General features: G+C 39.3%; 1 protein-coding gene across 4 annotated transcripts in view; it reads right to left on the bottom strand.

Annotated features, from left to right (window-relative positions):
- Positions 1 to 14,787, bottom strand: part of LOC119899255 (alpha-1,6-mannosylglycoprotein 6-beta-N-acetylglucosaminyltransferase B-like) — a 162,974-nt gene that overhangs the window by 19,255 nt on the left and 128,932 nt on the right. For all 4 annotated transcript variants that reach the window (XM_038713775.1, XM_038713777.1, XM_038713776.1 and 1 more), the window contains 3 exons: positions 5,329 to 5,462; positions 4,085 to 4,215; positions 3,227 to 3,232 (listed from right to left, as the gene is read on the bottom strand). In XM_038713775.1, the coding sequence (XP_038569703.1) occupies positions 3,227 to 3,232; positions 4,085 to 4,215; positions 5,329 to 5,462 (271 nt within the window). The remainder of the gene's footprint in view (positions 1 to 3,226; positions 3,233 to 4,084; positions 4,216 to 5,328; positions 5,463 to 14,787) is intronic.

The following is a 14,787-nucleotide window of genomic DNA, read 5'->3' as shown; positions in this document are numbered from 1 at the left end:
GACCTTGAGCTCCTCCACCTTCTGTTTGAGGATGCCCCACAGATGCTCAATAAGGTTTAGGTCTGGAGACATGCTTGGCCAGTCCATCACCTTAAACCTCAGCTTCTTTAGCAAGGCAGTGGTCGTCTTGGAGGTGTGTTTGGGGTCATCATCTCCGAAGGGAGGGGATCATGCTCTGCTTCAGTATGTCACTGTACATGTTGGCATTCATGGTTCCCTCAATGAACTGTAACTCACCAGTGCCGGCAGCTCTCATGCAGCCCTAGGCCATGACATTCCCACCACCATGCATGACTGTTGGCAAGACACACTTGTCTTTGTACTCCTCACCTGGTTGCCGCCACACACTCTCGACACCATCTGAACCAAATAAGTTTATCTTGGTCTCATCAGACCACAGGACATGGTTCTGGTAATCCATGTCCTTCGTCTGCTTGTCTTCAGCAAACTGTTTGCGGGCTTTCTTGTGCATCATCTTTAGAAGAGGCTTCCCTCTGGGACAACAGCCATGCAGACCAATTTGATGCTGTGGGCGGCGTATGGTCTGAGCACTGACAGGCTGACCCCCCCACCCCTTCAACCTCTGCAGCAATGCAGCACTCATCCATCTATTTCCCAAAGACAACCTCTGGATATGACACTGAGCATGTGCTCTCAAATTCGTTTGGTCGACTGTTCTGTCTGTTCTATGAGTGGAACCTGTCCTGTTGAACCGCTGTATGGTCTTGGCCACCGTGCTGCAGTTCAGTTTCAGGGTCATGGCAATTTTCTTATAGCCTAGGACAGAGGTCACTAATAGGCGGACCGCGGTCCGGATCCGGACCCAGCCACCGTCCTCTCCAGACCGCCGACCTACAGCCCATTTATTATTGAGACTTACTACCTCGTGACGGAGCGTTTCTATTTTAACCCGCGCAGCTTTTCTAGCATTTACTGTACTGGTTTAGAGGACCAGGAAACTCACAGACCAATCGCATGTGCTCCAATCGTCTCATGTGACGCTGCTCAGCCAATCAAATCTGTGCATACCAAGGCTTGCGAGTCGAGTCCGCGAGATTCACCAGAGACGTTTTGGAAACACACCCGAATTGAGGAGACGAAAGATAAAAGAGATTTCACATGACTTTTAATCAAGAATGTACAGATTTTTACATGTACTTTCCTCCCACGGGCAGTTCAAAACCAGAATATCTCATAGATCTCCAATATGCTAGCTGGAGCTCACGTTTCTCACTGAACAACAGAAAGTAGGAAAGTGGTAGCTCTGTAAGAGGAAATGAAAGAGAAGAGGAGGCATTACAGCTGTTCATTTGTTATGATGTGTTGAGTGTTTATTATAAAATTGGTTAAGACTACACTTCATCACTTCAAGCTACACTTTTTATTACATTTTTTCTAAAAATTAGGCACTTTAGTTTACTTAAATTTAGAATTTATTATTTGAATAGTTATTATTTATTATCCCTCCAGTTTGATGTGAAAACTGACTGAAATATTATTTGATTTGACAGTCCGTTGTTGACTAAAAACATGTGTTGATACAACTATAGGTTATAGTACTGAATGATAACGCAAGTTCGTCGTTTTGATGTTCCGGACCTTTGCTTCAGGAAATTTTCTCTAACTAGACCTCTTTGAAATCTAATTGAATACCCCTGGCCTAGGACATCGTTACGTAGAGGGACAATTCTTTTTTTCAGATCCTCAGAGTTCTTTGCCATGAGGTGCCATGTTGAACTTCCAGTGACCAGTATGAGGGAGTGTGAGAAAAGTGAGAAAAGTGTAATTTCTTCAGTGTTGTCACATGAAAATATATAATCAAATATTTACAAAAATGTGAGGGGTGTACTTTTGTGAGGTATTTTTCAATGCACACAAAAAATATTTATTGTTGTAAATACATGTAAAACAAATTTTCATCAAAAACATATTTGAATGTTGTTACATTTATATAGAAACTATAGAACAGTTCAGCCACTCACGCATAATCATGATGCTTGTGATTCCAGATTGAATAGATTATATTATAGCTTATATTGAAAGTATGATATAATTTCTTCATGAAATCAAAAGGTTATTTATTAAAATAGAAAAAATTAATAGAAAAACAAAATGGTATTGAACTCAGTGCAGCTTTCAGCAGATTGGTATCTACTTTATTTAATGATTGTAGCGGGTGAGATGTGCAATAAAGTATTGCCTGCTCTTACTTATATTTGTGTATTCATCCCACTTTCAAAGTCAAGCTTGAGTATGATGATTGGGAGAACAAAAAAAAAAAAACTACTACCATCAGTTAACAACTAAAACTGAATCATGCGAATGGAGTGTAACCCTGAGCCATAGTATTGACTGGCCCTCTGGTGTTCAGCAGCTTACTGCATCCTTGTTCTGTGGTGTGGCCCCCCCCACAGCCATAATTGGAAGCTGTAGCGATCGATAGCTTCCTCTGTGAGGATTTTCCCAGCCAATTAGGAGATTAGCTCATGCGCTAAGTGTTGCAGACAACATAAATTAGCAGGAGAAACACTGGCGTGGAAGAAAGCAGATTTCAGAACCTGCACTTGCAGCTATCTCTCTCTCTCTCTCTCTCTCTCTCTGTATATCCAAGCTAACTCTCAACCTGCATTTAAAAACAGGACTTCTGTTTTTTTAACCTCTGACCTCATTTCTTGTAATGTAGATTTAGGAAAATAGTTTGCAGGACAATAACATGTACAATGACAAAAAGAAAGCATATTTGCTTACTGTCAAGCTTTCTATTCTTGCATGTCACATATGTTGTTTACAAAGAAAGCAGTGGCAGATTGACAACAAAATATCCTTCTTCATTTTGGAAACAATGAATCCTTGATTTTAGACAGAGGTAGACAAAAGCAGGCTTCTCATTTGTAGCCGGCGAATGACAAAATTATGAAATAAAAGCTATAAATAAGGTGGGAGCCACTTGAGAAGACTAACCATCGTCACTAGTGCTGCATTGGTCACATTTTCCAAGTTATGTTCTCAAAAGTTTCACTTATAAGAAACTAAAACATTGTGGTAAAACACAAAACATCCTTTAAAAGAGTGGCTGTCCCACCATTCATTGTGCCTTCTTACAAGTAAAAGAATAAAAAGATAATTACTGTTACTTAAAACTAAAGCTCAGAGTTAGTTGTGCCTGTTTTGCATATGCATGAGATGAACATAACAGGAATACTTGGTGAAAGTAACAGGCTCTTACCTGAAGCTAATGAGCATCCAGTCGGACACGCCGCAATATAATAAAAGAAAGAAAGAAAGAAAGGAGAGAGGGAGAAAGGAAAATAAAATCAGATAAAAATGTAGATGTACAACAATACAATACAATGGGGTAAAAAGGAGACACATTTTTTAATTACACATTTCTGTACATTTTCACCAGGCTTTTGCAGATTATGGTATTGTACTTTTATAACCCCCATCTCCGTTCTGTGTCTCTTCCACAAGCCACAACTATAATGAAATCTAGGAAATTGTACAGACAAAGTAATGGCAGCAAACAACATCTTTACAATCACCTTAACAATGGAGGCACAACTGTGCCCGTCTGCAGTACGCAGAGGAACAAGCAGACAGCTTTTGAGAGGGAAATTGCCTGTAAATTAAAGCTGTACAATTGTGTACATAGAGACACATGAAGCCGAGCTGTAATGGTGCAAACAGCGGGGTGTGCAAAATGCTGTCATTGGATTTTTCTGTTAACACTGCAGTCTATTGGGGGTATTGTGTGTGTGTGTGTGTGTGTGTGGTCCTGCATGTTCCAACATTGAAAGAAACTGCTGTATGAACAATTCACATCTGAAGTCACCTACTTTTTGAATTTAACAGAGCAACTTGCAGTGGAACTGTTTCCATGCATGTGTGTGTATGTGTCAGTGAGATCTTTTTTATGTATATGTATGCAGGTGTTCAACATGTGCATCCATGCATTGTCTGCATTTGCATACGTGTATGGGCACATGATTAAATCATTTTGTGCATGTGTGTGTGCCTTTGTATTTCCTTTGGAAATTGGTTTATTTTGCATGGATACACTGAACAATGATTTGTTTACGTGTACCTTCCACATGCTGGCCTCTTTCCCGTACACTACAGCCATGTTGTTGACTTTGTTCTGCTGGATGCTGCTCTTCTCCGTTTCATTAAGCTCTTCCGAAACGAAGCCCATAAATGAGTTGTCCGGTGTGTGAGCTGAACGTGTGTGTGAGTGGTAAGGTAAGGCAGGATGGTAGTAAGGAGAGAGACAGCAACACACAGAGAGAACAAGAGAGGTGGAGAAAGAAAGATTTATTGTGAGTGAGAGACACAGAGGAAAAACGGAAAAAGAACACATCCTTGTTTGCTTCAGTTCTGAGTCAGAGTGATTACTGTCTCCCTAAGTATAGTGATTGTCATAAAGCCAGCTGCTGAGGATTCTTGCAGTACCAAGGTGCACTCAAATTGTTTCCCAACTACTGACTAAAAATCAACTATATTCATGTTCGTACAACTATAAACTCAGTTACGCAGTGTACATCTCATTTATTCAATAAATATTATGGCTCCTGCTGCTCTCTGACAAGTGTGAAGCAGTTAATGATGTATGGTATATGGCAGATAATGGTTGAGTCAGTCATAATAGCTTAGGACAGCGTGGAACGTGGGTGTCTGCAGCAGGCCACATATTGATATTATGATGATCCTGCTGTTGAACGCCAACTATAGCTAAAAGGACACAACGCTGTTGAGAACTGAATATGAGAGGAGAAGAAGAGTTAAGTAGTCAAGTGTTTCAGTAAGGAGCAGTGAGGACACAGACAACAACAGCAACTTGAACAACAGCAGATCAGACATATTGTGTAGCGTGAAACAGAAAAGGAAAAAGCAAAGCAAAGAAATAAAGAACAGATACAGCTTGAAGGGACGCTAGGAGCTGTGGTGGTGCTGAAAATAGCTGCATTAGACACATTACTCCAAATTAATGTGAGCAAGCAGCCATACCTGTCAAAGAAAGTGAAAACACTGAATTGGAGTCATTTCATCATTTTTACAATAGCTGTCAAAACTGATGAAAGATCTGTGTGTGTGTCTGCGTGTGTGAGTGAGACAGGTTTTAATGTTCATGTTTGAAGTTATAAAATACAAACGCTTGAACTGTGTTAAAAGATATGAGGACATGAAAGTTTAAATGCTTTTTATAATGTGATGTGTAAATCAATACTATCAATTCTGTTAAACAACCATTAGTATACTGACAGTATTATCGTGTATTACAGAAGATTAAAATCACGATTTTTAAATTAGGGAAATGGTTTTCGTTCTTACGGAACATGGTCATGTACTGCCTGGCGTTGAGGTTCCAGTAGCCCCAGTTGGTCCGGTAGCCGTGCAGCGTTGCATACTCTTCATGATTGTATGCTGGCTCCGTCCCAAACGTGTCAATCACTCGTATATGACATCTGTAAAGAGAAAGCATAATCACTTTAAAACAAAAATGTTCCTAATGTCTCCTATGTACAAAGATTGTCAGGAACCCTTTGTTTTCAACCCCCTAGTTTATAAGCAGTATACAAACACTTAAAAACTATAATGTGAAGTGTTTATTTTACATTTATGACACTTTTGTCCAAAGTAACTTACAATTGCTATACACCGTAAAACTTAATAGCCAAGGCTTTTATTTGCTAAAATGACAGAATTGACCCTACCAATATTTGGGACAGGCGTCCATAAGGGACAGGCCTTTAATTCCTGTCGCACAAAACTGAAATAAGCTACTATGAAACACTTCATTTATTTCAAACAGAATATTACTCATATAAAAATTATCAAATAATATCAAATACACGTCATGGATATGATCTAGCTTGACAGACGGCTAATGCGCTTTTAATTTGTAGGCAGCAACGTAACAAAAACAACAAGGTGCAGAATGAGAGAAGACAGACAGCGTTAGCAGACAGAGAGCGATGGACTTCACATGACAGGATTCACAACTTGGGATAATTTGAATGAAAATCGGATTCTTCTGATCGGTGGACCCTTACAGTCAAAAGAAATATAAATAATCAAGGAACAGACACGTGGATTTAACGAGTGCTTCAAACATAACGTGAGTCTGCACTTTTTTTCCCCTTTTCATCTCATGTACCATGCAGGTTACACCAGTAAATCTATAGAAATTATTAAAACTTTGGGGCTTGTTGTTTACGTTGAATGAATTGAATGATTGAATTGTGGAGAATCGAACTGATCTAACGATATGTAGCATGTCCATATTGACATAGGCTGTTGATCATACAATTAAACATTAATATTTGTTTTAACCATCTAAGCAGCTTAGAAGCAGCTAAAGCAGGCAACCCGGCGCGGTTTAAGAGGTTTTATACATCCAATGAACTTCTATAAAAACCAGACCAGGTGTTTAATCAAGACCTGCATTTATTTGTCAAAATGTGTTCCCACACCAGGGCAGTAAATGGGGTAGGCGGCTATTTGGGACTCGGCTATTAATTGAAGTTTTATGGTATGTCAGATACATACACTGAACAAATTTTTAACATGAACCCGGGTCTCTCACACCAAAGGCATGTGTCTTATCCACTGCACCTAATAATGGCCTGTTATCATGACTTTTGAACACATATACATACCGTATGTATTAAGACTTAATGCTTTATAACACAACACACTGTAATCATATGTCATTACAGCGATATATGGTGTTCAAGGATGTAATTCGGCATACACCAGTGGATGGATGTTATAGATGCTATAATAAGGAATTATAATTGTTGACAAAAACATTACTACACATTCAAAATTTACATCATAAAGTGTTGTAAAATGTTGGTTAAAATTTGGTTGGTTGGTTAAAGTGTTACCAAAATATCAACAAAAATTCTTGAATCTGCATCACAACATTATGGTTTCTTTTCTGAGCTTGGTGACAAATCAGAGGGTCATCCCAGCTACTGACTACATTACATGTTACGTTTACGCAGATCGTGAGCACAACTTGAATCCAAGGCACATCACAAACTGTTTTGCATTTTCAAGTCAGCACATCTGGCCCTGTGTGGTATCCAGAAGTTTTACCTGCAAGCTGTCAAGTACTGTGTGGGAGGTTTGACATCAAAATGAAAGGAATCAAAACAACCAAACAAATCACTTTGACGTTGGAGATGCAACAGAGCAAGTCCGAAGTTCCAGGTGAATGCTTGCTTAGTAGCGCAGCATTGAAGCTCTGAGGCTGTGCATCAGTGCACATTAGGAAACACACATGCAAGTGCTCTCTAACACACACATAGTGTACATACACATACAGAAAGCTTAGAATGCTCTTGTCTGCACCAGTGAGTGTGTTCAGTCTGGCCAGTCTGTGAGCTCAGGGGGATTAACAAGAGCTAAAGGTGGCGGAGTCTACTTCCTCAGCTCTGAGACTCTTTCCCGGCAGATAACTATGTGTGTGTGTGTGTGTGTGTGTGTGTGTGTGTGTGTGTGAGTGTGAAAGAGTGAAAAAGAAAGAGTCAGATAGCCCAATGACATTCTTCATTAATTAAGTCACTTAACCATTTGCTGGCACACCACTGGCCCTGTGGCTGTACACAGGCATCTATTGTCACATGCTAACATTCTCATGTACATTCTCATGTGTTTACATATCTTGATGTTCGCTGCATTACCCTTTCACTGTAGCCTGTTACCACCAACCTTATTAGTCTTGTATTTGAGTAAGTTATTTATAATATTAGCTGGAATTATTGTTCAGAAACTGCAATAACAGGCCACGAAGTTGTTACCTTCAAATTAATATGTAAATGAAATTGATTACAGATACGTAGGCACAGCAATAGTGACTGTACATGTGAGAGTCTTAAAGGACTTGCAGAAATGATTATTAGAAATGGACTTGACAAGTCCTCTTACTACATTAGCATTGTGTTTGGACTGTTCCTTCATTATTTGGTACTTCACCGGCATTCTGAACAGAGTTGGCACGTCTGGCACGATGTCATACATTTAATAATGTAAGTGAAAATGTGAAACAGAACTCTAAAATGGTAACACTGCAATATTTTAAACTTTTAAGGATATCCGCGTTGTCTGCCTATGCACAGATTAAATTGATACAGCTAAAATTTAATAGTAGAAAGGCTTTCAAATAATTGCCTACAGGTGCCATCAGCTGTCTCTGTCACGTCACCCTTGTGTTTGAAGTCATAGTGGTCCCTTAAGAGTCTTCTGACTGACTCCTTACTGAAATACATGTCTTTCTTACTGTTGGACATTGGTGCAAATGGTGAGTTGCACTTTGATTCTTTGAAACATATTAGTACATTCCAGTATTATAGCTGCACTAGAAATATCTGGTTGAGATGTCATGTTTTCTACATTTGAGGCACGTATCCACTTGAATGAGCAAGGTAATTTTAACAGTGCTGAAGTGTTGAACTGTGAACTTGGTTTTTTTTGGTAGGACTCCTTTACTAATGTTTTGCCAGTCTTGTGTATCATCCAAACAAGATCAAAATTGCTGGCTCTCTAACCTTCAATTTGATTTCCTAGAGCAGCATTTAGCTTTGCATTCAGGCATCTGCCGCACTTGTTTATTGTTTGCTTATATATTTTCAGGAGCTTTAATGCAGAAAACTGACACCCCCATCTTGTTTGACACTTCTCATATATTTCTGCCAATGACTGGATTGATATATATCAGAAAGGAAAAGCAGGCTTATCAGCAAGAGAGTCAAAAACATGCACTTATCTGGGCAGCCTTGTTTTGAAGCACTAAAGATGAGAATCTGTGGAAAAGGCTGTGTCTATTTGTAAGGGTCACAGAAAGATGACTTGAATGAATTATTAATAACAAATGTTAGTTTCACTTGTCTCTGCCCTGTCTCCCTTCCTCCCTCTTGCCAACCTGAGCTATCACATATCGCCAGCTCTGAAACAGTGAAAATGTATCTGCCCACAGATAAGAGGTCCCGAAGGGAGGGAAAAAAGGAGTGGAAGAAGAGGGGATAAGTGGAGGAGTAGCTGAGCTGAATATCTATCGGCAGATCAGAGTATGGGGCTAATCTGGGTTAAACGGCTGCTCTGCAAGGCTCAACAGTCCTCTGGGGTGAGGGGGAATATGGCAGGTGCTGTGTTGTCACCCACAGTTTTAACTTTAGCTATGGGGAGTAAGAAGAACCTGAATTTCACTGGACAACAACAGACTCTTTAAACTTTAATTTTAAGCTGTTTTTGTTATTATGCTTTACCTCGCCCAATGAGTAGAAATAAATTCAGCTATGTGTGGAGGCAGGCTCAGGCAAAACCCTCTTTACACATAAAATGTGGATGCAGTCAATGATGGTTATCTGTATTCACACTTCAACAACATGCTTTCTAAAGATTATGCAGTGGTATAATGTAACAAGTACATTTCAAGGATAAAGGTAATTTATTTATTATTATACAACAAAAGGCTGTACAATGAAAGTTTGTAGTCCCTTCATACTACACACATAGAACATAACAGATAATTATATTTATATTAGAATAGGGTATAATATAAAATACATAAAATAAAACAGTATAGGCCTATACAGTTATTTATTTTCACATGTATCTATTACTTGACTATTTCAATTTTATGCTACTTTATACTTCAACTCCACTATATTTATTTGATTGATTTGTTATTAATTACTTTACAGATTAGATTATTAATACAAATATATATAAATTAACTAATAAGTATATAAAGTAATTAAAATTAGCTTGTCGTTTACCAGCTTTAACATTAAAGTGACGCACACATTAAAGCATACCTAATTATATTCCAGTTATGTAATATATATATGATTCTAAAAGGGTCCATTCTGCATAATGAGTACCTTTATTTTTGGTATTTAAAGTATTTTTTACACTGTGGTATTGCTAATTTCTGCTATTAAATCAAATTTTAGGCTTCTGATTAATATCTTACACTGCACTGTTACTTTTACTCACTCACACTATTTCAACTCTTTTTAATTGTATTTATATCTTTGAATTGCCTTGTTGTTTTACTTTGGTAAAAGTAGTGATAATCTTCTTGCTAATGAATCTCTCCTTATTAAGATATGCTGGTGTGTCACAGATGTAATCAGTAGAAAGAAGAATTAAACTTTTAGAAAACTCTTTAATAGAAGTGCTCTATAAATAAAGTTAAGTTTACATTACTGATCCCTTATCAGTGCTGTTAACAATACATTTCAGTCACATACACTTGTTTGAAGGAACTGACCATTTATAGCAGATCGCTTTGGCAGATGAGGCAGCAAACAGGATTCAGAAGAGAGAGATAATAAACATACATGAGGATTAAAACTAAGTTTAATTAACATTACCAAGAATATAGCACATATGGAGGAAGTTGTTGTAGTTGGGACAAGCATGCGTCTGCAGAGTAATAGTGAGAGGTGTCAGGTTATAATAGCTGTGCTGTACGCCTGTATGAATATAATTGGACGTTAGTATTCAGCTGGTAGCCGAGCAGCTAATCAATGAGCCAGCGACTGTAAAGCATGATTTTATCATTTATCCAGCTCCTGAATGTCAGAAAGACAAAGGAGCTGACGATCCCATCAGACTCAACACAAACTCAGCAGAGAGGACTGAGGACCTCATATGGACAACACAAACTGACACCCTGGATAGGAAGGCACTCAAAACATCAAATGTCTGAAGGAATCATTTCTAATGCACAATGGCAATGTAGCATTTCACTAGTCTACACACTGTCTCTGTCCGAACTAGTGATATGTTTCACTCAATTTATGCCTCTGATAACCATCCTGATAACCATGCTTGTTGACACTTGCATTTAAAGAAGTGCTGGGGTTAGCTACTCCCCTCAGAGTGCAGCACACTATACACTACTTCAACACACAAAGCATACCTCCACTTCAAATACAAATCTTGTCTATAATTTTCAATTGGCCCATTGTCTGATTAAAACTGGCCAGCTGGCCAACAAACATGGCAGTAACATGAGAGATGCAAGATATTCCTTTACTGCCTGGGTGAAAAGAATTGCGCTGTAGAGTTTGATGCTAGTTTACTGCTGTCAAGAAGCCTCAGTCCTCTCTCTCGCTCTGTTTCCATTTCTGTCTCTCCCTTTCTCTTGTTTGCTTCTCTGTTGAGGAAAAACAACGTGTTTTCATTCCCAGGTCTTCAAATACAGACACTTCTTGGCATCTCATGCAGACGCACAAGGTACCTAACCGCGGGAATATTAGACAGCTCAGAGCAGCTGCTCCAACAGTCTATTTATTCCAACACATTCTCATCCTAAGTCGTCAAATACCGGTGCTGCTTTGTCACGCCCCTCTGTATCTCATTCAGATGCACTAAGTAGCCTACCCTTTTTATGCCTTTTTAACAAGTGGTTAATGTGTGAAATGGTCCAGTTTGGTTAGGTTTAGACGATCATTTTAAAATAAGTTTTTTTGTAACGTAAGTGATGAGACGTGTAAGTCACGTACATAACGCTATGTATCTTCAAAAACGTACACTGTTGTTTTTTGGTTTCATACAGGACATGAACTCCGGTCTCTCTCTTTTTCGCACTCTTATACTACGTCACCTGTCTTCTAAAGTCTTTCTCATACAGACACTAAAGATGTGTGATGCAGAGGGGCGTGACAAAACTTGACCACCTGGGAATGAGAACAGGCTGAGAAAACACAGTTGCAGCCTTGGAGAAACAGCATGAGGAAAGTAAGACATCACGCAGACCTTTTCTACAGTACACAGGTTATGTCTTCTTCCATGATACCCTAATGTTTCTTGTCCTGGCATACTGACTCAATGGTGAGAATGGCAAGGCAGAGACTGTTTCCCCACTGAGAATTTCTGGGTCTCTCCTCAAATACTGAGGAATTTCTACTCCACGATAGAGAGCATCTTGACTCAGAACATCACAGCACCAAACAGTGCTCTACCCTGCTCAAAGGATATTTTAATTAGCTGAGGCAAGAATAAGGCTGGGAGTATCATTAAGGATCCCAACCACCTGGATAACAGCCTTTTCACCCTTCTGCGATTCAGGAGGAGCTTCTACCCTGAGACTGGGATCCTAAATGAGGTCACTGCCTAAGACTGCCTGTCTGTAGAACCACAGTGGTTTTTAAAAACATTTTTCACTTCAGTCAAAACCAGGGTCACCGTTAGTTGTGGAAAACCATGAATGACAGAGAACTGCAAAGAAGCCTAAGAACATGAGAAATCTTCCAACAACTTGGACGAATTAAACCCTTAAACCCACTAATTATTTAAAATCAGAAAGATAGTCATCAACATACAAGATGTACAATTTGTAATACAAAACTCAAATAAAAGCTAGATTTGAAAACAACTGAACCAAACTTTAAAGCTGAAGCATCAGTAATTTATTGTTGTGTGTGGCAGTAAACAGGACCCCAAGACATTAGTGACTGTTTTCTGGAGAATCATTATCTTACCTTGGAGAAGTATTCTTAATAAGTGAGACTAAGCAAGATGAAAACTATACCATAATCAAAACAAACAACCCGCGACTGATACCTCTTTGAAAACTGGTCTTTCACTAACAAAAATGTACCTAAATTGTTAGTGATGTGTCCCCAAAGACCCAGCAAGCTCCAGGGAAGTACTTCCCCTGGATATCTTCTCTGATCTGCCTCTATCAGAGCAATGAATTCAGCATGCATAAGGAAATCAATAGGCTAGTCCTATTATAAGGTGAGTGGGTGTGATTTAAGACTATCTCCTATCGGCTTTTAGCATCTTTTACAGCAGCACACATGCACTGACACACCCTCACATGCGTTTGCACACACACACGCACACACACACAACACACCGCACAGGACAGCACCGTGTTGTCCAGGCATAATAAATGAATGTGGATGTCGGTGGGAACATAAAACAAAAGTAATTAAAGGGAGCTGAAGGGCCCCAAAGCTCAGAGCAGTTGATTAATGATGGCTTTCAGCGCAAGGTGCTCAGCTAGACTGGTCTAACACCTGACGAGGCAGGAGAGAGGGAAGTAGGGAGAAGTGAATAGGTTTGTCATTGACCAGTCTTAAACCTCTGGGGGATAGTGGAATTGTTGGGTTAAGATAAATGGATGAAGATGTGGAGGCTGATAGGGAAAATCTGGAAGGGAAATATAAATACCAATGTAGTTTTCTTTCTTCTTTTTTTAATTATTTATTTATTTTTTACTGTAAATCACTACAAATTAATGTTACATACACCTCACTGAGAGAATTATTTAAAAAGCTTGTCGTGTGTTTAAAAATCTGCACCTGAGCTCTCAGCTGCACAAAGGACTGAATATCCTTGCCATTCTTCTTCATATATTTGAATTTGTCGAAGCGCACCCTCTCTTGAAAGTGAGGATAGATGTTTCTCGTTCCATCTGTGTTGCTGAAACATTCAGATAATTCCTTCACTGCACGCTTCTGAGCGAACAAAAGAGTGTCTCTTACAAATACTAAAAGTCACATTCTGTTAGGAAAAGCAGAAATCAAGACCCCACACGGTAATGACGGAGCGGAGAACTGCTGACCTCAGCAAGCAATTAGGTGCCGACTGCTAGCTAAGTGGCATCTTGTCTGGGGTAATTTTGGGATATTGTGTGTGTGTGTTTCTGTGAGAGACAAATCATGAGAAACCAGTAATGGATAATTGGATTTTAAAAATACATGGAGTGGCCCTTTATATGTGGTGTCAGATTGACTCCAGACCCCCTCCTCTGTTTTTGTGGTGTCTTTCTTTCTCTGCTCTCTTTTTTTCCTTTGTTGCCATCTCCCCACACACCTTCACTGCTTTATCTCTTCAGTACTCTTTTCCTCTCTCTGTTTCACTTTCAATTGGCTGCTGACTAACATATGCCCTCTCCTCTTTTATCTTTTATTGTTGCTTCTTTACGCTGGAGTAAAGAACAAGGAAAGCAAAATGTCAACTGCTGCCATCCCATACAGGGGGTAGACAAATATGCCAATTTATTGGACCAGGAAAGATGAGATGAGAGAGGGGGGTGGCTGCAAGCTGTTTTTAAGGGGCTGGAGAGGACAAGGCTCAAGCTTGAACTTTCAATTTTATGTGTTTCTGAGGCAACACAACCTCTAAAGATAATACAAGCTTGTATTACTTCGCTCTGCAGGGTTGTGCAGCTGATTCTTTTTTTCAAATGCACTCTGGCACTTTAAAATCTCGTTTTGGGTTTTACTTTAGTGTTTTGTTGCTTCAGTCTCATGACTGTCATGGCCTAGTTTCCAAGTTGTTCCATCTTTGTAGCAATGCCAAAAGCCATTAAGCACACTTTTGTAACAGCACAAAAAAAGCTCTCAGCCTGTTTCTTTTTAACGTCTCACTAATCTTTCTTCTTTCTCATGAGGCAGATGTCTTCTGTTTTCTTTTTCCTGACTTCCTGTCTCTTCTTCTTTCTGTGCTTAATCACTACCTTTCTGTTGACAGCTAGCCTCTGAGTGCATTGAGACAACAGTGTGTGATGTGTGCCGTGAAGTTGTTCCATTACATCACAACATGTAAAATCACGTGTTTGACATGTTGTGGTCTTTAACTGAATAGAAATGAATGGTTAAAGGGAGACAGCAGTATGTGTGTGTGCACGAGTGTGTTTGTCTGACAGAAATGTGTGTGTGAATTTAACAAGCTCAATGAGTTACAGTCAGGCATCTGGACAGAGACATGTACACCTTATTGCCAGCAATAATTAATCCATAAACATAGCCAATTAACCTA

This window comes from Micropterus salmoides, unplaced genomic scaffold, assembly GCF_014851395.1.
Source record: "Micropterus salmoides isolate LMB-PRFRI ecotype aquatic unplaced genomic scaffold, ASM1485139v1 Ms_hic_scaffold_12, whole genome shotgun sequence".
NCBI lineage: Eukaryota > Metazoa > Chordata > Actinopteri > Centrarchiformes > Centrarchidae > Micropterus > Micropterus salmoides.
The sequence above is the reverse complement of the archived record's forward strand: the minus strand, read 5'-3'. Positions and strand labels throughout refer to the sequence as shown.